This window comes from Epinephelus fuscoguttatus, linkage group LG16, assembly GCF_011397635.1.
Source record: "Epinephelus fuscoguttatus linkage group LG16, E.fuscoguttatus.final_Chr_v1".
Lineage (NCBI taxonomy): Eukaryota > Metazoa > Chordata > Actinopteri > Perciformes > Serranidae > Epinephelus > Epinephelus fuscoguttatus.
The window spans coordinates 29,454,973-29,479,400 of record NC_064767.1 but is presented as its reverse complement, the minus strand read 5'-3'; the positions used below and the strand labels follow the sequence as shown (position 1 = coordinate 29,479,400).

The window sequence follows — 24,428 nt, the reverse complement described above, 5'->3', positions numbered from 1 at the left end:
AACTCTTACCTTTAATGTGACTGGGATTTAGGAAAAAAACATCTAGCATGACAGAAAATGTCAGACAGGATGGGGATACAATTGACCTATGGCTAAGTCCCACCCTCAAACGCGATGAGCCAATCACAGTGCGTATAGCCATTCCCACACACTCGGACATTCTCTGCCTGGACGTCCACTGAAATGCATTACAGAAAGTCAGTTTTGTTCAGTTTTATGAGCTTTTTCGGAGATTTGAAGTTTAAAAATGGTCAAACGACACAAGGTATTCCGAGAGGCTGGGCAACGGGGTGTATTTTTACCCTTTCCTAAACCACATCTCAACTGAGAAAAGTGTCAAAGTTTGTGAAAAAGTTTGAGGCAACACATTGTCACTTTGCTGGAAAGAAATATAAAGTTATCTTTAACAGCCAACTTATTGAAAAATGTCGGGTCTTAATCAGGCTCGGGCCCATAATTACAGTTAACTGGACGGGCCGGGCTGGTCCCGGACATAAAGTGCGCGAGCTCGGGCAGGGTTGAGCTTAATTTTTTGGGCCCGATCTAAGCTCTAAAAGGGCTCTAGTTAAACGAACGTTTACTTCTGGAGCTTAGCTTCATTAACTTATCTGTAATCGCAGAGATATCAAAGGTTTGCAAACGTTAAAAAGGCCGTTATCCTTTTCTCATATTCTGAGCCAAAAACCTTAACTTCAGTGGAACAATGCTGATCCTCTATCTTGTTGTCTTTGATGGTGACGGCAAAGAGATGCGGTTTATCACACTTACACTGGGACCTGTAAATTTTGGCTTGTAATTTAAGCTTTTCATCAACCTTCTGAACAATAAAATGATGAATATATCCCTCCAATGCGTAGGCCCAAAATGTTATCAATATCAACAATTATCACAATAAATGTCAAATCATTATTTCTTCCAAGTTTTATGGCTGATTTTTGCTCCTGAGTTAATGTTGAAGAAACCAGGTTCGAAAATTGTGGTTCAAACTATTCTTTATTGTCAGGACATGACAGACTCTTTCCAAACAGTGAAACATGTCACGTATCTGAGGTGGTTTCAAAACAATTATGATCAAAATGATGCCAATAAATAAAACAACAAATAGGCATAATATGCCTATGAGTTTAACATGCTCCCAGCCACAAGTAAGATATTATCTTACTTGTGGCTGGGAGCATGTTAAACTCTTTGTGCAGGCATTTTGTAAGTGTTTTAGCAGACAATGTACAGAAAATAAATAGACAAACGAAAAATTTCACCTGCAGTCACTATTTTGTGTAGTATTAAATGTACAGTATTATTTTCTGCCATTTCCCAATCAAAACTATGACAAAAGACCGATTTTGATGATACTGTGAAGTAGTGTGGGATCATTCATTGTTAAGCAACCACCATAGCTCATGAGAATCTATCTGAAGTAACTCAGGCAAACATCATGTATACTGATGAGCCAATGTATTAAAGCTTTATTCACATTACGTGAAGTCCTGGTTATTCACGTTATGTCACTGTATTTTAAGGATGTAGCCGCAAGTAGTATGGGAGGTCGACTACCCATACAGCTGACTTGGCTTATGTTATGTGGTGAATTTAATTGTAGGGTAGCCCAGCGCTGTTATCCGTGGTCAAAACAAGCAAAATAAAAATAACTATGAGCATGCTGAACATTGTTTTAACATGATAGCATACAATTCAGTGTTGTAACCTACACATAAGCTGGGTGGCTCATCTCGTATTTTTCTTCTACTATTCGTCTTCAGTTCACTGGCAGCCGCACCTAGCATTTAAAATGCATAGCATCTCCCTCTCCCGGTGTATGGGTAAAATTCTATCAATAATATCACAATTATGAAACATTTGTGGTTGATCTATTGACGAAAATTATATTGAGATAGGCTACCTGTCATTGTTTTATCGCCAAGCCCCATTATGATCCCACACCTGCTTCCCACCTGCTGAAATGGTCGTGTTTTTGCAGAACGCCAGACTAAGATTGGCATACCACTTTCTGCACCTGAACAACAATCTCTGCAATAATGGGCACAAAGATGCAGCGTAATATCTCACCTCTTCTCACTAAGTAATTGTCCATTTATTATCGTACTTAGAACAAACTAAACTACACATTCCTGAGTGCTTCCTCTGTTGACTTTGGTTCCAGATGCCGCAGTAAAAGCTAAACTGATTCTCAACCTGCTCACAGACAAAGGCATCGATCCACAATCTTCAGGTCTTGTGGAAAATAATCAAACTCAGAGATATTGATTGCAGGCTTTGATCTGTCAGCTCAAGGTGTCACATTTTCTCTTTTCAACAGAACATTGAGCTGGCAGTGTAGTCTTATCTCTTCACTTTGTGTGTGCACGTGTGTGTGAGAATTTTTTTCTGTGTCTCTAAGAGTAGATTACAGTACTTGGGATTTACCCTACTATCTGATTTTTTATTTATATATTTATTTATTTTTTGCAGTTTGCTAGACGATCCAAATCTGTTTCTGCACGCTCTGTACAAAACAACAGCTGGCTGGAAGACAGAAGCAGAGGAAATTGGGTTTGGCATCTGGAAATGTGCTTGTTCAGAAGCAGATAGCTTAGGATAACATTTCTCAAAGCCAGCAGTATCCCCTTTATCCCGCAGATAAATGAAAATAAAGGAGAACCTCTAACACCAATAGATAAAGCTGGAATATATATGTTAGGGATGTAATGTTGCTAAAAAAAAATTTGCTTTGAGGTGACAACAACTGCCGAATGAGATCAAGGGCGGAGTGGAGGATTCTGACTGAACCTTGGTAAATGTAATCTTATCTTTTCTTATTTTTTTCATTGCTGTTTTATTTTTAACATATATACATATACATATATATATCTATATATATATATATATATATATATATATATATATATATATATATATATATATATGTATATATATATATATATATATATATATATATATATAGTTGTAAGATATTTAATCTGGAGTTCTAGTGTGAATTGCACAGTGCATGTAACAGTGGTATATTGACTGACCGAGGAATCTGTTTGGATTAAATCCAATGAATGAAGAGAAGATGGAAACCAGTTTTATGAGACCTGTATCATAGCCCAGTGAGGTCTGGACTTGACTGTAAACACAACTGCTAGGCTCTACCAGAGTCGACTAGACTTTGAATTGTGTTGTGATCAGTGTCCCGCAGACTATCTGCCTCCTCCAAGAGATTACATAGCAACGGGTTGCGGAGAGCCTCAGAGCGTCTAATTGAAAACCCGGAGAAATCCCAGCGATGCGGCAGTCACAATAAGAGCTCCCCATAGAATAACAGGTATTAGCCTTGTCCATATTACAGCATGCCTGCTGATACGAGTTAGGTAGTATGGAATCAGAGCATCAGGGTGTAGCAGTACTGAAGGATAGAGATATGTGAGAAAAGGCAGAGGAGGGGAAATAATCGCCTTTGCTACTTATCAGTTTGTCCAGGCAGGAAATGGCGTGGCCATACCTGTCTGACCTGTATGCTGGGAGAAGGCTTGTACACAAAGACAGTCATCTCCCTCAGATCCACTGCACTGGACAGGGTACAGACAGGGTGTTCACATGCTGTCCCAGACAAAGGCCAAGGAAGTCAGTGGATGCCTGTGGCTACGCTTTGTCTGTGCGTCAGTACAATATGTGGTCTCACTCCGCAGCCTCTGACAAACTTCAAAACAGTGTTGGATTTTTTTAGTAAATAGAAAAAAATGAGTTATCATCTTTTATCAATTTAGACAATTATTCTGCTTGGGTTGCTGCAAATTAAAATCCAATGCGGTCAGGCAAGAGAATGTGAGAACTAGGAGTTGGTTGGCATTGGGACAATATCTTTGCTGCAGTTTCCAACATGGAGACGATGCAATGAGAGAGGAAGAATCATCTAAAAGGAAAGAAAAGGGTAGAGATGGAAAAGGGCTTAAGATGGGATTAGTTGTGCTTGTGTGTGACAAAAGAGATAGAAACAAGCACACACAGATAAACAAGGGGCTGATATGAAAGGCTTGGGGGATGTCCTTTCATTCTGCAAGACGCTTGGCTGACTTTTATTCTGCTTGTTCTTACACTATCATTACAGCACAGTGGAGAGGCTACACAAAGTTTACACGAGGGCTTAACTCTTATCCTAACGGACAGCAATACTCTTGGACAAGACTTGTTGGCCTTTAACTCTCTGTAATAGGAATCACAGATAGACATGCTCTTTTTAGAGAGGTAAATTTTATGACTATTGGGCCCAAATTTGGGGTATTTTCATATTTCTTAAGAATCATGCTGTGATTTGATCCCTTTTATTTTACCTTCTTCCTCTATCCCTCTATCTCGTTATGTGTATGTGTGTGTCCATGTAGCTAAGACATCCTCACAAGCATGTATTGTGTGGACATTGTGCCAGAGTGACTCTGTCTGGGCTTTGGAGTGTCAGTCCCTCAAGGTTGCTGGTGTTGGTGAGACTGACCAAGGCTGTGTTCCTGCCTTGGTCATCCTCAGAGGTGGGTTTGAGTGGATAATAGCAGATGTTTTGGGATTGTTTGCTGCTGGAGCTCTTGTCAAAAGCTACGTTGAAATACACTGTACCTGTGAATCCAAGCTCACTGCAAAAACCCATTGCTAAAATTGTTTTTTATTTGAAAACCACTAAGGCTCAACACACTACATGGTCTTTATGTTTTGTAAAAATTTATCCTTGGAGTAAGACTAGAACTGTTGCGGGAAAAGGTCACTTAACATTACCGACAGTGACTGGAGTCATAGCAACCAGTGAAACAAGACTGAGCAAGCAGATATTTGATTCCCTGAACATGTTGATTGCTTCTCAAAAGAGATACCTGAGCACCTGTGGAATTCTTCTGCTATCCTTCCTGCATTTCCTAATGGGCCAATTACCAGCATGAGCCCAGTACAGAACCTTTAAACAGGTCTTTAATGCACATTTAGGATTGTAAGAGGCATCACTTGATATAATATTGCCAGTGGCCAAATTCGACTGACTCAGAAAATGTAATGAAGTGAAGATCTCATTTTTGTTACACACAAAATGTTAAGTCCTTTCAGGTGAGAGTTTCAGATGAGGGGAAGTGCATTAAGATTTTACTACTGCAATCACCATTCAAAACGTGCCTGTTCAGAACGGGCCGATTACTTGGCCCCTGGTATTGCAGCTTGCACCTTTCTAGAGAACCTTTAATCCAAACTTCACTCTTGACACTATGCCTCCTTGGTTCCTGAGCAATACACCTGCCATGAAATAGTTGCGCCTCGCATCAGTGCTAGAGTATGTGTGCAAAAGTATGAAGTCAATTGGATGAACAGTTGTTGAGAAAATCGAAGGACAGACGGACAGACAGACAGACAGAGGCTCCTTCCATTTTAGTTTGATCACATATCAAATATTTGGCCAAACATTAGCAGTACCAGGAGAGAGCTCGGTAATAATGATAATTGCCAGAGCACCTCTATAACTTTTGTCCGATCAATAATAATTTGTCAGTGACTCTGCAAAGCTCTCTCAAATAAAAAGGCTTGCAGAAATTACACATTCATTAATCACTAAAATCTCTCACACTCATGATTTAGTTTCAGTCCAGCATGCCCCTAAGCAATCTAAGGCATACTAACATGATTACTGGTGGATTAGACGTGAAGAAACTATTATTTTTTATCTTGCTTGTTTCAATAGTTTGGGAAGTACACATCACATGGTTAATGCAGCTTTTAAGCTGGTCTTTAGGCTTTGATAATTATACTGTAAATCACAATTGAGACATGCAGGCGTTTACATCATTAAATAGAAGACTCACATTTAGGTGTCACTGTTTATAGGACAAGGAAATATAAGGAGCAATTACAGCAGCATCCAAAGTGATGAGTATTAGGTCATTAAAAGGTCATTAAATCAGTATCACCTCCCCAATATATATGTTTGTTTAGGGCAACAAACACCGAAGGCACAGAGTGATATCCTTGTTTGTTTATGGTGGGAGAATTTGCTATTGTTGGAGCATTTGGATAAAAAAAACATACAAGCAGAAAGCTTAGAGAAAGCTCTGATCAGTACTGAGCTTAAGCTTTTGATATATAATGAGACCAGTAGGTCAGAGGTCCAATAAGGGATACATCATACCCTGTGGACCAGGGATTTACCATCAGAACCCCGAATCTCCTCCATCACAACAAACAATAGCAACTGCAATATTGGAGGCAGAGTGCTGCTGTGATGCTATCTCTTGTACACATCAAATCCCAGATCCGCCCTCTGATTGGAGGAGGGAGAGGAAATCCTCATCTTGAGTCCCACAATCATTAGCATAAATCACAGCTGCAATTAAAACCTCGTTTATCTTAATTACTGAACTAATGAGACGAGTCCCGCAGGAGTGAGCCGCACTCTCTGAGGACACTCGGGGCGAGGAGCGGGAAGGCGTTGTGTGGAGTCACTCTTAAGTCTGCAAACAAGCACGCCCTCACACTAATCTGACTGCAGCACAGCACATGAGCCTAGATAGACAGAGACATATGGGAAACTACACATGTACAAGCACGTGCACACAGACACACAGACACACACACACACACGCACAGAAAATCATCTGACAACCTTACCCTCCCACCTTTATCTACTGGCACTGCATCACCCTTCAACTTCCATTATCTATCAAACTTATAATGATTTTATCAAGCCTACAGGCTCCATCTCCATAAGGGCTTAGTGCGGTGCTATAACTCTTGATTTTGCAACGACTGGGAATACATCGCAACACCTAATTAATGTCTTTTTAATGCTCTTCTCCTCTAGAGCTTAACTCAGCCCTTCAACTTTGCAGCAAACACAACACACACAACAATACAACATGTGGCAGCAGATGGTAAGTAAGACTAAGTAGGTGTGTGCAGTGAATGGGAGCAAAGTGTTTATGGTGAGCTCCATGAAGAAGCGGGCTGGGCTGTGGACTGTGCACACATGCATTGAAAAACAGATACTCACAAATAATACATGACATGCTCACATGCGTGCACATGCACACATGGGGTCAAATTCCTTCGTTCAGCAGTGAGGTCAGGCAGTGACTCAGCAGATGGCAAAACAATGAATATCTTCATCACCCAAAATTCCCATGGTGCGGCAGTGCCAGCCCTTATCAGCCAGCTGGCAATACTGGAGGCACTGATGTCCTTCCATCCTGGCCATTCTGGGCTCGACAGGGGGCATGCAGAGTTTAAAGGATACAGTCTACGCGCTGTAATCCTCCCAGCTGGAGTTTATTTTCACTACACAGATCAATGTTTCAGACCTGAAGGATCTGTGAGGGATTGTTCGTCCTTCAGGATCGAAACCCTGATTGTGATGAAAATGACCACCCTACAGGGGTATTAAAGTGGCATTACATAAGCGACTGAGTCAAAAGTGTTATGTTTTTATTTTAATAGGAGAATGGAGGAGGAGAGGTAAGCAAACGGAAGCTGGCATCTTGCAGAAACTTAGTAAAACAGATGTCTCCTGACCGGAAGACATTTGGATCAAAAAGGTAAATATCAGGTGAAAAAGAGGCTCTTTCCCTGGAACAGTCATATCTATGCTGAAGACACAGTCACTGACTTCAATGCACACAAATAAGTCACAAGAGTTCAAATTTCAATAATTTCCCATTATTTTATAATCAAGTTAATATTGAGAAGCTATGTGGTAGCCATAAAGAGAGATACAATCTCCATTTCACCTTCTGACCTTTGAGTGCACAGTTCTAAACACCAAAAGAAATCAGATAATGCTACAGCAGCAGTGGTGCACCCAGAAATTTCTCATAGGGGTGGCCAGATGGGTGGCACACTAAAACCAAAAGCCATAACTGAATTTCATGAATTCTGTTATGCTGCTGAAGTATATAGGCTAGTTGAAAATCATGTAAATATGGAGAGTTAAGTTAATACGTAGTGATACACTTTGGTTTACTATTTTACAGTTTATACTAATTATCTACCAGTACAGTTAACATTTTAAGTTCCACAATAATCCTGTTTTAATGTGTTATGTATCTGTATCAGTGATTCATTGTTCTACAAATGCTGGTTGTCCTTTTCTTAACAAAGACAAATATACAGCTTAAATTTGAAGGAGTACATTGATTGTAAGGAACAACTTACTAGCACTTTGTAAACTTAATGTCCTTTAATTCAAGCTCAATTTCCCATTGATGATGCTTTTTCATGACGTTTTTATGAAGCTTCTTTTCTATGTTATGTTGCTTCTTGTGCAAAGCAAATTCCCCTTGGGGCAATAAAGGTTTAATTCATTCATTTATTCATGCCAAACATTCACTGGGAACCAGCCTCCTCAGTTTTAGGGGACATTCATGGCTACCCATCAAGCCCATTTTAATTTAGATATCTTAAGTGAGCTATGGCACTTTTTCCCTCACCAAAATTTAGCTTAACTTTGAAGTGTCATACATCTCTCTTCCCAACAAGCTATGACATGGTTGGCAACACTGGATGCCTTAGGTTGTCTTGGTCACAAGATATCATCCATAACTTCATGCTACCTTAAATATGAGCATGCTGGAGCCTCTTAAAGACAGTCATATTGGTCTTCAATTGTTTTTGCCAGGGGGGGATGGTGGTGGTCCCAACCACTGTACCAGAGTGGGTGGACCACTGTGCAGCAGGACTAATATGGGAGCTTGTTATTGTCATTTTACTGAGCGGTGTTAACTGAATTATGTTTACTCTATAACAAACTTAGTGGAGTAATATAACCTGGTTACGGTGTAAACATGACAGCTGCATTAATCTGAGTTTTGACTAATCTAGTTTTAATCAAAGCAACAGAGTGCATGTACACTCTACAAAGTTAGTCAATTTCTCTTTAATTCCTATCCATTGTGGATTTATTCTCTCCAGTGTGGCCACATTCATCTATTCATGTAGGTTCAACACAAGCTCAAAAAATTAATTTATAAACAGCGACCGTAGTCAGTGCAGCGGAGTGCACTTGAAGGTTTTTCAGTTCAGATCTCAGAGGGAGGAGTTAATGAGTAACGTCTCCTAGTGACACTGAAGTCTCATTAAGTAAACCCCTCAGCAAGTAACATGGCTAAAAGGTTGAGAGTTAAACAGTGTGGCTGTGCGTGTGGTACAGCATGGACAGACAAATACACATAAAAACAACACCTCCACTGACATTACCACTTTACCCACTTGCTGTTACTCCCCAAAACAGTCTCTGTCATTAAAAGTTTAATTAAATTGATTTCTTCATCCTGCAGTCCTACCTTACTTGGAATCATTTCTGTATATGCATGTCATTACACAGATAATACTAAATAACAACATACTTAATAGTGACAATCCTAGATATGGATCAACACCAAAATCTAACTTAAAGCTCCTTGCCCCAAGGTAAATCTGTCCACTGAGTTTCATGGAAATCTGTTTCAAGTTTTTGAGATATCCTCCTGGCAGACAGACAGACAAAGTAACTGGCAGACACAAACATCCCATCCTTGGCAGAGGTAAGAAAACTCTTCAGGAGTATTAAAGCAGGATCACTGCTATAACCTTATCAGCAGCGTGCAAACTGTGGCTTCTTCTCGTCTCCTTTAAAGTCAAACTCAGGTATAGTTACACCAACACAAGTTATGTATTGTAGGAAGAGGCCCAATTTGGCGATCATTAGTGCTGACACTCTATTTCCGCGCCTTTTTCCACAACTGCATGTGTGACATATCTAATAAAACAATCAAACAACACAAGTCGGCAACAACAGAATATCATGACATCACACTCTTCTGCCGAAGGTTAAATTTGTCACTCTGACAAACCATAATCCTGTTTTGATGGCATGAGCCAACTTGTGAATGATAACTCTAAATGAAGGCTGACTTCCGCACAACAGCACCAAACAGTGATTAATAACTGCTTACGGGTGAGCCTATTCTCCAATTCTGAGGCCGCACTCTGCTGTTATTGACTGTTGTGCTTGATGAGACTTGTCTATTATTGCTGTGGGATTATGATAAGAAGTGATCGATTTCCCCTCTCTGTGCTGTGGATGTCAGATTGATTATGTGACTCAGACCTGAGATGATGGTGTAGCCGATGCCTCTCGGTCGGCCAAGATCCTGGTCAATGGCTGTTATCTTGCGCACTTCGTATCCCTGCAGAGGCATACACACACAAAACATACTGTATAAGCTGCATGTGATCTTCACAGTCACATTTATTAGCATTTCTACAGTAGATTCCGCTTTCATTTGACCCATTATCAGTGACAAGGAAACTAATATCACTGTAAACAGCTACCTGCAAATGAAATAATCATTCCCTGTGGGATGGTTCCTGCACTTTGCCATGTGTACAAAATTGTGATAGCAGCCTTTATCATATTGTAGAAAATGTTGGCTTTCAAGATGGCAATGAATCAGTGAAATCTGTAACTGAAGCATCAACTTGGAGACAAAACATTTCCCAGTCAGATACTCGTTATCAAGAACAAGAACAGGAATAAACAAGAATGAGTACTTTTCTCCAACAAAGACACCAAATTATGCTGAAATATGAGAGGGCTGTATTTCAACTGGAAAGGGACAAAATTATTATTGAAACCCGAACAAAAGGCAAACTGCATCACGGCAGACAAATCACAAACTTTTTTTTTTATTATGGAGTGTTTTATTAGCATTTCATAGGGGTTTATTTCTCCTTTCATTGTTTCAAAACTCTCCAGCGACGGCAAAGAGTCCGCAACTCGACAAAACCACAGTATGACAGTTGAAAAAAAAAATAGAAAAGAAAGAGAGAGAAAGCTGTTTGAAAAGTCTTTGATCCGCTGAGCTTTCTCAGCCTTCGTGCCTGAATCAGACACGGTGGTGATACTTAAAAACCCCTGTGCTGCAGTGAGAGATGGAGGGACCTTCCCTACTTCCCGGTTTCCTTCCTTCTCTCCTACTCCTACCGTCCTTTGCTCCCTCACTTACCCCCCTTTAGCTCCCTACTCACACCAAAGCAAGCTGCCTCCCATTGATCCTGCAAATTGTGTCTTAGGCGTGTTTATGCTCCATTTCTGCCAAAGCATCTCCTGTCATTGACCAATTACAGCAGAATCAATTACAAGCCTTTTAGAAAGACTGATTCACACCAATCACTAGCTGAGAGGGAAACACACACACACACACACACACACACACACAGAAGATTTAGGAACAGACTAGGAGAGAAATAAGGGACAGAGAAAGCGAGTGAGGAGATGAAGTGATGCTGAATTAATATGAGCAATATTCTCGAGCTGTCCACACAAGTGGAATATGTTCAATCAACCATCAAAGATACAATCCCCTCTCCTGCAAACACACACATACACACCCACACATACACGACCACATCTCCCCATTCCAAAGCCAACCCCCCCTCCCCCTCCTCATCCTTTCATTTCTAGCTATACAGTGCATTACCCCCCCCCCCCCCCCCCCCAACCCATTCTCCTTTTCTCTCTTTCTCCTCATTGATTTGACAGCCAAATTGTGTTTGTCCTAGAAGGAGCTTAAACGTCAGTCCAAGCTGCATGAATTCACAGCTACAACAGCTGAAAACCCTGCCCTGTGATTTCATCTGAAAAAAGAAATATTTTCTTCTACTCCTTTGTCAAAGTTCTCTACGGATGACGGGTTGATTGGCTGGAGAAAAAGAGAAAGACAGACACAGAGAAACAAACAGGAACTGAGAGGCGGCGGGGGGGGGTGGGGTGGGGGGGGGGGTTCTCCATGCATGTGAGTGTGTGTGCACTCACACCTTTGAGAAATGACCTATGACAGGGATCCAAGTTTGATATCCCTTTACGTGTAAATGTCATGGGCCTTGAGAACAGTTGACACTCGTTCCGTCACTGTACGCCCTCAGCTTATCACTGCCCAACACTGCCTAATGGAAATGACACATGCCTGTTAGAATAGCACATGAGGGCATCTGAAGTGTGTGTGTGCAGTGGCACTGCTGGCCTGTGTTTCTGTGTCTTTCTGTCTCACTATAAACACTGTTGTTATCCTGTCTCTATCTGTTGTGGGGGTCAAAGGGGCTCAGCAACAGATTTTGGTTGTATGCCTGCCGTGACCTCCTCCCACAGTGTCGCAGTAATGGGATTATACACTGCCCCCTACTGTTAGAGGCAAGAGCTACAACACTCCGAGGCAGTATTACTGAAGCTTAACGCTGCTCAGCTGCTGTGAGAAATCTGGAATCCACTCACTAATGTCAACTTTGTGATCCAACGTAATGCTGCTCTTTTTTAACTCTCTCCTCTTTATTTCGTCATCTAACTTTTTCTTCTCACCTTTTCCTATTTCACCCCGACATCTCTCTTTCTGCCCCCTCGCACCCCCCCCTCCTCTCCCTCCTGCTGTGACCTTCCTGGTGACAGTTGATGAATCAGAGAGTCGGGGAGACACCGGGCGTCGACTCCGTCACGCCCCGTTAATATGCATGCAAATGTAGCACTTGACATTTCTACTACAGCGCATGCAGGCTGAGGGAGGGAGGACGAGGGATATGCGGGTGGGTGTTTGAATCAGGGGGGTCTAGGTTGGGTGAGTCAGGGGAGAGAATTTGGGAGAGGCAGAACAAAGCTGATGGAGACAGAGAGAGAGAGAGAGAGAGAGAGAGAGAACAGAAATAAGGACGGACAGTATTATGCCCCTGTGTGTAATTCCCCCTCTACGAGTGGAAACATCAATAGCTGGACCATTAGCCACCTGGGAACCGAGTTTAGAGGGCTGAGTCAGGGGAGTGAACATAATGGTGTACAGGGAAACAGACACTCAGTGTATTAGATACCCATTACAAACTGACTTGCAATAAAGACAAAGGTAAGGTCATGGGGAGACTCTACTGCTTAGTACTTCATACAATACAAAGACTTCATACTTCACACACATACTGAGCACATGAGGAAGCATGGTGAGATAAATCCTATAGCCCCAGTGACCTTTGCTAGAGGCCTCACATCCCTGAAGCACCACTGTAAATCTCCCTCAGTAATTACAGTCTCCAACACTTGCTGTGCTCTATGTAGGGACCTGAGGCAGAGTTTGGATGTGTGTGGGTTCCTGGGGGGGATGGGGGGGCTCAGGAAGCAGGATGAGAGGTGAGACATCCTGCCCTGATAATAACTCAGGGACTGATTTTTAACCATATTTCTTTTGCGCCTGCTCCAAACACCTCCTGAATAATCAAAGAGGAGTATGAACATGGGACAGGAGGAGCAGGAGATGAGCAATGAGGTAGAAAATAAGTGGAATATGTTGGCAACAGAGAAGGATGGGGGAGAAGGAAATGGACAGATTACAGGGTTTCACATAAAAGCTGCATGAATAGGATACAAGCTCTTGACAGTGTGATGTCAGGTGGGATTGTATTACTGACCAGGGGAACATCCTCTTCTATGTTGGTACTGTAGGGCAGATTGGTGAAAATGGGATCCATGTCCTGGACATCAGTGATGGTGATAGCTAAGTTGGCAAGCCGGGACAGAGGTCTCACTTTGTCTTGATCCTAATAGAAACAGAAGTTCAGTATATGCTGAGTATAATTTGACTTGTGTTGCATTAAAATGTCTTAAAAGAGAATTTCTGTGTTGTGTATGCTGACCGTGGCATTGACAGTGAGCTGGTACGCTGAGGTTGTCTCGTAGTCCAGAGATTTGATGACTGTGACGGTACCTCGGGCCCCGTCGATGGAAAAGAAGGGAGAGGGAGGCTGGAAGGAGAAGAGAACGCTGCCTCCAGTGCCCTGGTCGGGATCTGTGGCATTCACCATGAACACTGATCTGCCCACTGGTGTATTCTGAAAGACAACACACACATTTGTACTGATTGACACTGTGATAGGCCTTTTTATTTTTAAAATAAAAAACGTTTGGGATCAATACTAATAAACTACTGCTGAAGTAAGGGCTAAAATTATGACCTTCTCTGGTTAACACAGAATTCTTAACTACATATCCACAGATTACAATTTGATTAAATCATCAGTTTTGGAATACAATCTCCAAGTTTTGATTGTGAATGTGCATATTTTTCCCCTGCAGCTACTCCCCCAAATCATGATGGCACTTAAGAACTTTTGGTCAATCTTGTCTCACCTTGTCAGTAAACACAAGCCTTGCCTATCTGTGTTACCTCCTAAATTGCCTTGGGTATCTAAAAGCTAAGAGTTAAGAAATATTAACTGGGCAGAAAGGCTGCATGATGTCATATCAGAGCACTGTTCGTCTTGGTCATGGTCAGTGTTGAAACCTAGCGAGTGGAAAAACAGAGGAGCCCACATAAAGAAACAGAGTCCTCAGGTATTGCAGAGTCACTTGTCTGTAAGTTTGAGGAACATCCTCATTAATTGGAATTTTATCTCAAAACAGCCACACACACAATTAATAAGAAATGAGAATGCCCACAGATACAAGAAAAAAAATGTTGTACTGGACGACTGGAGGTTTTCCCGGTATGTTACTCAAAAGAAAACGCTTGCACGAGGTCCCTATTCTCTCCCTCTCTTTGTCTCACACACTCACCTGTGTGCACACAAACACAGTCCTGAGTGTGTGGCCTTGTTTACTGCAGGGGAGAGCGTGACCACATGGGGAGGTCATGGAGTTAGACTGAGCTGGGCCTTGAGCCAAAGCTAAAGTGACACAGTAAGAGAGCAGTTGACCCTGCAGTCTGTCTGCACAGGTGTCAGGGGAGTGTGGAGGTGTATTTGCATGTGTACATGCTACCTTGTGCTATTGTCTCAGTGTGACAGAGTCTATAAAACTGTGTGTTTATGTGTGACTGTCTGGCTTGGAACATGTGTATGTATGTTTGCTTGGTCAGTATGAACATGTGGCATGAGACGTATGTACTTGTGCAGCAAAATGTGCATGTGTGACTCAAACCTGTTGACCCACTGCAGTCTCAAGGACGGGGTTGCCATCACCAAGGTAACAGGAAAACATAACAGCCAAGTGAGGCAAATTGTCTCTGTCTACATGACTCTACATTACATCTGCTGCACATTCACTTCCGCAGTCTTTCTGCTTCTGCCATTCTTCTCGCTCAATTTCCTTCCCTTAGCTTTCTCCCACTGGTCTCTACACATGCATGAGCAGCGCTGCAAACTGGTCTGTCTAACCAGATTAAGCCAGATAGCCACATGGGAATTGAGGGACAGAAAGAGAAGAGGGATCCAAGTAGTGTAGCTGCAGGGGAAGACGAGGAGAGCAACAGATGCCTGAGAGAGCAACAGATATCACAGGGCTCAGTTACTCAACCTTGGAGCTGGAACTCCCATTGTGTCCTCTGATATTTGCAGACAGTGTCACAGGTTATTCCTGTGAGTCATCTCAACAAAGTTAATGTATTTTAGATTAAAATAAGCAGATCTGAAAGTCTGAATTCCTACTGTATATCAGGGTTTTGCCTGCTGGTTTAGATCTTAGGTGGGTAAACCTCAAAACTCCAACAGTCATTCTTAAAAGTTTACCCCGAAATTAAAAAAATACATGTTCTTCCACTTACCTGTAGGGCTTTTTATCAACATAGATTGTTTTGGTGTGAGTTGCAGAGTGTGGGAGATTTGGGCCATAGAGATGTCTCCCCTCTCTAAAATATAATGCAACTAGATGTCACTCAGCTTGTTGTGCTAAAAGCACCTAAAAATAACTCTGAACAACTGTAAGAACTCTCTTTGTACCAAACAACTCGCCAGCCGTGTTAAGTGCTAGCTCACTTAGCACCACTGAGCTAGCTGATGTTACATCTCAGCTCAGGAGGATGCCAATAACGTTTACATCTTGCGCTGTCAAAAGCACCAACCTCTTGACCATGAGTAGATGTATTTTTGACTTTGAGGTGAATGGACGCATTCAGTGATTTTTAGTGCTGGTGGAAAAGCATCGATTGTGGCTACAGGTGTGAGTCAGTGTCCGGCCATCTCGTGAGATCTCTCACCATGACCTCAGGTGCTAAATGCTGATATCGCGAGACTACCTGGGTTGCTAGTACTGCAGGCTGCTGCAGTCTGCTACCGGCTGTACAACACGTCCACGGAGGAAAACAGTTATAGTAAAAGATCGATTTTTTAATTAATGAATCGATTTTGTGCCATTTAAAGGAAAATCGATTCGAATCGATTAAATCGATTTTTTCAACCCAGCTCTACCTCTCTTACTGTCAAAGTAAAACTCTCTATGAGAAAAAGACAGAGGTACCAAAACAACAACAAGACTCAACAGTCTCTAGCGGACTGGTCATTTTGCCATCTTCTGCTATCCTCTGGTCACCGAGAGACTCAGCACTAAAAATGTAGCCAGATCAAACGTCAATGAGAGTGGCGGAGTGAAGGAGCAGAGTTACTAATCCACTCCTCCACAACAATAACTGCATTTGAATAAACATCTAAGCTGCAGTTCTCTGATATATTTATTATGCGTGTCAAGTTGTCTGCTTATGAGGGAACTGGAAACACCTGTAAAAAAGGTACCCCAAAGCCTGAAGCATGACACTGGAGCACAGGCACAAATTAAATGGATAAAAATACACAAAATCAAACTCTGGGTGAATGATTGAAATATTCCTGCTTGTACTTGTTTGTGTGTCAGCACTTGTATACCTGTATGTGTGTCTGGCATGGGTGTCTGCTTTATCAACTTTGCTTTGATGTCAAGGAGGCAGTTTGATAGTTGAGCATTAGGTGTGTGTGTGTGTGTGTGTGTGTGTGTGTGTGTGTGTACCTCTTTTTGGAAAGAGGATGAGATCTGGATGTGTGTGGGAAAAGTGTGTGATATGACGTATCATTTTACTCCCCTGAAGCACGCCAGTTTCTATCTCTCTCTACACAGCAGTCTTTGAAACAATGACTCATTAACACCTCCCAGTGTCAAATGCCACAAGCTTTAGTAAATAACGTCACACACTCAAATAAGTAAACACACACACCAGTTTTGATCTCACAGATTTGACAGTGCCACGGTGTTCAAAGCAGTTGAAGCAACAACAGTTCAAAGCCTTGCTGAGGAGCACAGATGACCAACTCTTAACAGTATGTGCCAGTGTGGTACTTCCGAGGTGTGTGGTTCGTCTGTGTGCAGGTGTTGATCATCTTTGAGCTGCTATTAGACTGCCTGCTTACAGAATCACAACATAACCATTACCCATTCACCTTATTCATTCTTATCTTGTTTTCCCTTTATCCCCCTGGAAGACTCTGAAGGTCAAAATGCTGTCTTTGGATAAGTGGTGCATTTCAATACTAGGAGAAAAACAATAAAGCAACCTATTTAAAGAATTGCCTCGGATCTCCAGTGATTCACGATGAGTTTCTCTGCATTCCAGCAGTCCATGAGTACAGACAGCACACTCCAGCACTACAGTCTCGTAATCAGAGTGCAAAGAGCCATCAGACATACAGTCTTCTGCCTGGCCTTTTGTAACCTCCACTGGGTCTCAATAGCCTCGCCATCAGGCCATTGATTGGACCCGTGTGATGCCGATTACAAGTCAATGTGGGTGACCAGGCGCAAAATGCAAGGCAGTGAATCCCTCTGTTTTTATTGTCCTATAAGACTGTCCAATTACTTCTCCATAAACGAGTCACTCAATAAACAATGCCCAGCAAGGCCTGGCGAGACCAGTGGCTGCTAAACTGGGTTACCACTGCGTACTGGTTGAGAAGCACTGTACTGTATGTGTCACTACCTATTCCTTCACAAGTGCAAAAGCCAATTGGTTAGCCATGGCCCATATTCCTGCATATATGCCCTGACAGTGCTTTGTAGCTTTTGAATAAATGAGGGCTATTTCCCATGGGAAGCAGAATGTTAAGTGGTGAGACAGTTGGAGAGGGATGAAGAGAGTTCCCTGCTGTGTCTTATCTGAAGTGCACTGCAGGAATCGCCCTCTTCTCCCTCTGAGAGCTACTCCTTATGGAAAGAGAGGAGGCGAGGCGAGGCGTACTGTAGAGTACATAGAGATAGAGATTTAAAGGGAGAGCATGCAGTGTTTATTGGAGACCATTCAGCCCCCTTGTTGTTATAAACCTAATTGAGGATCCATTCAAATTTTGCCCTTAATTCACTCTTGATACTTGCATTATGATGCAATATGCATTTTTCTAAATGTATTAATACTGAACTACAGAAGTACCTAATTTACTCTAGTATTTAAACCCTTCACTTTTACACTTCCATTTAATGTTTTGTTGCACATGATCCTTCTATTTGATCATCATTGAATTGTGTCCAGAACTTGATTAAAAGCCATCTGTGAGAAATTCAGTAGACTGGACATGAATAAAAGACACACACCATTATAAACAAGGTCTCTTTGTTCATAGTACATAGCAAGAAAACCCTGAAAGCCCTCAAGTCCAAGGAACTTTCAGTCAAGGTCCAAGATATAATTGTGTCGAGGCATAGATCCATGGAAGAGTGTAAGAAATTGCTAAATCAATGAAAGCTCCCAGGAGCATGGTGGGTATCATACTGTATAGGAAACGCCATGAATTTTCTGAGAGCTGGCCCTATAGCCAAAGTCAGAAAAATGGGCATCAAGAGCACTAGTCAGGCAAGTGACCAAAATCTCAATGGCCACTCCAACGGGGCTTCCAAGATTCTCTACAGAGATGGCAGCAAGAGCCTGTTTGAGGGATTGGCATCACTGCAGCATTTCATCTATCAGACCTTCACAGTAGCATCGCAAGATAGAAGTCACACCAGACATAACACATAATAGCTCATGAGAAGTTTGCCAAACAGCACTTGCAAAACAGAATGAAAGAAAACTTTTGGCCTGGTGAGACAACATATCCCTGAATACTGCATTCCACATCATGCCACCATCATACATCTGGTGAAAGCCACAGTGCAGTTCATCATTTGGTTGATACAGTATCATTCCAGTGTAGCATGGTGCTTTATTGCTTGCTGTGTGAATGGATTTTTCTGAGGTGCAGAGACAGATCCTTGAAGAAAACCTACTCAAGAATGCATTCAACCAAAACCCCATGTTTTGGTACATGAAGTCACACAATGAAGACGATGCTGGATTGGCTTCAGATGAAGTCTGAATGACCTTGAGTGGCCCCATAGTGAACCCCAATATAAACAGTGGGTGACAACTGAAGACCACTGATGCACTCAGTCCTTAAGACAGACTGCTTGATGGCTTTGCAAGGAAGAATGGGATTACATTAAAGAGATACCTCAGAAGACCGATGCTGAAGCTGGAAGTGCTGCCAAAGGTGGGTCTACAAAACAATGAAACTGTTGTCCATTTTAACTTTGTAACATTAGAGTAAGGAAGTCATATTTAAAATAAGAATAGAATAAAAAGAGTCAAAGTCTGATCCTGACCTGTTGTAAATACCAACTCTTTGTCACATGCCTCAGTGTGTGATAGATGCCAAAGGCACCCTTTAACACCAATATAAACTCATCCATGGCAATCCTTGATGCTGAGAGCAACGGATATACTAACCCTATGGGCCCTAGGCGTTTCTGGGGTATTTTTACTGCCTTTACTTTTAAGCTCATATCACAGTCGTCATAAAGGCTACATACACATGCTATATCTTGTTTTTTTTTCAGGACAATCTGGGCTAACCAGATTTGCCATCATTCCATGTCCTACTATGTGCCTGTATTTTATATTAGTTTTTATATCACTGAAAAAAAACAAACAAATCCGTGTGACTAAATTCTTACATTTTTACATGTATCTCACCATAGCAAGTTGGAAAATGTCATATTCTACCATATATGAAGAGGGGAGACTCTCTGGAATCTGGCAATATAAGAACCATGATGGTGGGACATTCTGTCACTTCACAGCTGTCCAAAACATGTGGTTTGTGCCAGGCGAACATGATTGCCAGTATTTTTTCATTATTGCAAGAAATTCCATTGACTCATTCACAAGTCAAAAATGTGTTTTATCTGAAAGAAACATGCAATATTTACATCTAAGATAATAGAAAAATAGTCAATCCAGTGCAATGATGTCCTCCAAGATAATATTTACCACTTTGTTTGCAGAAAACAAAGTTTGTTGTTGCATTTTGGGCTTTGGTGGGGGGGACACATGTCTCCCTCAATGTATATGGTGACTATGGCCCTGTCATGCATGCATAATTAGGCTACAGTTGTCTGGGTGCGCAAAGGTGAAGTGCGCTTGTCTTGTCATACAAAGTTTGCAGTGTCAACTGGACAATATGGAGATATTTGCATCTTGAAAGCTGGACTACAAATGTGGATAGACAGGGAGAAACACATGCAAGCCTAAGACGTGGTAAGATATGATATTCCTCACTATATGAAGTGACTGATAACAAGCTCTGTATAATGGATTGTAAAGAAATTCGTCAGGGTTTTATTTTGTAGACAATTAATCTGGATTTATAGTGTGATGAGATGGCAGCACAGTGATGTGTGTGGTATCATTGGAAAGCTCTAGTCCTGCGCTTTCATGTGATATGCGTGGCATTTCTGTGCAAGCCTGCATTCGCGAGTAATCCATCCAAGAGTAATGTGTGTGCAGAGCTGTATGAAAGCTCTGTTATACATAATTTTAGTGTATATTTATCTTTTTTTTTTTTCGCTGTGAAAACACAAAAAAACACATACAAATGTTCTTATTTTAACCCAAAATGTGGTCTTTTTTTCTAACCTAACCAAGAAGTTTTGTTGTCTCAACCTAACCACGACAGTTTCACAACATTAACCAGGTGTGACAATGTATTTCAACTGTCACCACAGAGATATGAGATATTCAAAAGGGTGCCCTGTGCGTCGCAATCAGATGCCAAGGGACATGACAAAGTATTGGTATTTGATGACCTGGGAATGAATACAGGTTGCAAAGGAGGAGCAAGCATGTCAGAAGCGAGAGACAAAAACTACAGACTACAAGCTGTAAGGAGATTAAAAAAACAACAACTGATAGAAAGACAGACAGTGAGAGATGAGAAAGAAATTGAGAGCTCAGACATGAGCAAATGAAAGTGAAAGCCTGTCACTAACAGCCATGAGACAACTCTAATAAAGAAGGGAGTCCCTATTCGCTTTTAACTGTACCTCTGCTGTATAATATGCTGGTGTTTGCACTATAGTCTCTACTGTCGGGGTTGAAAGCAGCAGCGGACTGCTGGTTTCCTGTGACCCAAATTTCAGGTTCAACATGACAAAGACACTTCTGGGGCCCTGGAGAGTCAAGGCTGGCCAGACGTCAAGACTGCATGGCACAGCTTCTCTTTGGGACCTTGAGGGATGACAGGGGCTGAAGTCCACTGAGGCCTGGAGCTTTAAGCATAATGGATTCCAGTGGTTAAACGTCAGCTCTCTGCTCAAGGGAGTCCTTGAGGGAGCAGTCACAAAAGTGTGCAATGATACTCTGTCCAACAACTGCACACGGTTTAATACATTTATACGTCACTCTGGTGATGGAAGAACTCGAGCCAAATTCACTCAGACTGCATGTGATGGCAAATTATGCTCTTCAAGTGCACAAGCTAAAAGCCCCAAATTAGGGTATGATTTGAAAAAAAAAAAAAAAAATGCAAATCACCTATCTCTTGCGGTGGAGTATGGTGTTACAGTATTAAAAAGCATACTGAGAGGAGACACCAAAACACAAAAAAATAAATTCTTAGCATTCCACATACAATTTTTTTTTTTAAAGAATAGTCATTATCAGCCTGAATGTAGAGGATCAAGAGTATATGAGGAAATTATAAATATCTTGCATTGGTAGCATGTTGCTGTTACTCATTTAAAAACAGACTGTAAAAGCAATACCTGTACTCTGCACTTTCCCTTCTCTCTAAGGAAATGTTTTGTCTCCATCAGCTCTGGAATTTATGCCATAATGCCTGTATTTTTTTGCGTGGGGGATAAACACAGTTCCATCATAACTGGTTAGTATTCTATTCATCTGCTAAGTGCATATTGGATACATTCATTATCATTTCCGAAAATCAAATTCTGACCAAGTTAATTCATCAACCAAAAATGACCTGAGACTGCCCTACAAAATCTGATCTGTGCCAGCATCCCTCTGCATGCTTAAGTACTTAATTTACTCAGGATTTGCTTATCTACAATATCAAAAACAACACAGATACTGTATTGATTTTGTGCTCAGGAAAATGTCACATATTCAACCTGAGATTTTCTAAGCAAACAGTTTACAGATCATTGGTGATTAGCTGCTCTGATGAATACTGTTCTGTTCTGTTCTATTGATTGTGTCTGTGACTGATTGAGCTTATTAACCAATAAATGCAAATGAAACACAAGACATGGAACCTGAATGAACCACACTCAGCCCTGATACCACTTCTGCATGACTGGCCTTTATTTGTCTCAGTGTTTAGACTTGAATTTGTAGGTTTATGTGACAATGAGGTGTTCATTCAAGTGGCACTCCAGAGTAACACACTACCACCACATTTCTACCAGTAAGGTGAAATGCCATTATGTCTGAGGGAAGTCCAGGCATACTCATTATTATTGATAACAAATGTGGACTAAGAATTGAACTGACAAACATTAGGCAATCTCTGGGCAGTGGTTCAGATGATGTGACTCACCATCTCTCAAAAGAACTAAACTGGACAGATGGATTGACCCTCTGACCAAGTAACTGGCCAACTAGCTGACTGATCAACTGACTCACTGACTGCTGTTGCTATTCTTAGGCCCAGCTACTAGTAGGCCAGAAATCCAGGTACATTCTGCCCTCAGTAAAACAGAAGTCAAAAGTCAGACTTTGGCATGCTATTTCCATTTGAAGTCAAGTTGACTTTTTGTTCTACCTGGTAAAGGCCATGGCAAACCCCCAGACTTTTGAGTACAATGCTCTGCTCTTATTTTGTCAGAAATGTTAAAGACATGGTGATTTGCAGGGGCAGTGCCTGGGCTCTGGCCCCCCACTGCTCACAGCTCCAGAGGCCCAGCTGTTCACTACAATAGAGCCATGATTACACCTACACTGCTCGCAAGGTTCTCAGTTCCTCCCCGGCTGTCTGCTCTCCGCTTCCAACCCAGCAGGCATGTGATTGTACCAGCTCCGCTCACCCTTTCACTGCCTCCCTCTCACAACCTCTGTCACTCCATCACTGCCTCCCACATGTGGTGCGTCGTCACACTGCCGCTGGCATTTTTCTGACCCTATGTGCGGGAATGTATTGCAAATGAGGAGAAAAAGACACAATATAATTAAGTGAGAGGTAAAGGAAGAAAAAGATGTTAACTTAAAAGGTTTTATACAAAATGTGCAAAATGTTCATGGCTTTTGATGAGCTGGTGTCTGTTTACATCATGTTACAGGACACATAGAGTAAGAGTCCAGTTTAACAGCTATTCTTAATCAGTATGCAATAAACTGCATTGTTTTAAGTAAAGTCTTCCGCCCAAAGCAAGTGTCGGAAGTGTTTCACAAAGCCAGTAAAAGACCAATTAATAAGAATTTAAGAAAACACAAAACTCAGAATATTTGAAAGGTCTGTCTGTATAAAAGGGTTTTTTTTAGATGCCAATTAAAACAATCCACACTGATGATTGAACAAATATAGGCAAGCCGTTTCAAAGCCTTTTGGGGATATCATTTGGAGCACTAAGTAACACTGTCAACTACACTTAGTCCAACACTGCCAAAAGTGGATATAAATTACTTTTTCCTCTTATAATGCACCACTGCTTACTATTACACTTGTGGAAGCACACTCCATACAGCCCATTGTTTTAGGCAAAGTTCCACATTCTGATTCACCCCCTCACTGTGTACCTTCAGTACGGCAATCTTAAGAAAGGAAAACAACATGCCATATGGATGAGCTAATGGAGAATACAAAGATTTTACATCTAACGTGCCACAACGCCCAAAGCCACTGCCCCTAAAATGATGCCCTGATCAGCTAAATTGCCCATCTAGCTGTCCAAAGTGCCTTTACTATATGGCTGGGCACTGATCAAAAGGCAGAGTAAATCCTTATATAACCAAACAACAAACCCATAACCCCCTTCTGCCTACAAGTTTAAGCAAAAAAAAAAAAAAAAAAAAAATCCTGATCACAATTGTCCTCATTGAAAATACACCCAAGGATCACCTGAATCAATCAATATGCAGTATATCTCTGTGTGTGTATATTCATAAAATACATGAACTACACAACTACTTGATAGATATATAACAGACTATATAAATAGGTGAGGTCAGGGCAACGGTAATGATTTCACAGTGTGCAGCTTTGACAGAGATGCTGAAGTAGGTGAATCACGAGAACACTTCAATTAATCATAGAGGTGACACACAAAGCCATATTTCACATTTGAAATTAGCTTATCAATAATTCACTGCTATTGAAACAAGACTAAGTGTCCT

The 24,428-nt window shown here is 41.5% G+C and overlaps 1 protein-coding gene across 2 annotated transcripts in view; it reads right to left on the bottom strand.

Annotated features, from left to right (window-relative positions):
• cdh23 (cadherin-related 23) overlaps positions 1-24,428 on the bottom strand; it is a 210,140-nt gene that overhangs the window by 103,425 nt on the left and 82,287 nt on the right. For both annotated transcript variants that reach the window (XM_049599677.1, XM_049599676.1), the window contains 3 exons: positions 13,666-13,860; positions 13,441-13,569; positions 10,106-10,184 (listed from right to left, as the gene is read on the bottom strand). In XM_049599677.1, the coding sequence (XP_049455634.1) occupies positions 10,106-10,184; positions 13,441-13,569; positions 13,666-13,860 (403 nt within the window). The remainder of the gene's footprint in view (positions 1-10,105; positions 10,185-13,440; positions 13,570-13,665; positions 13,861-24,428) is intronic.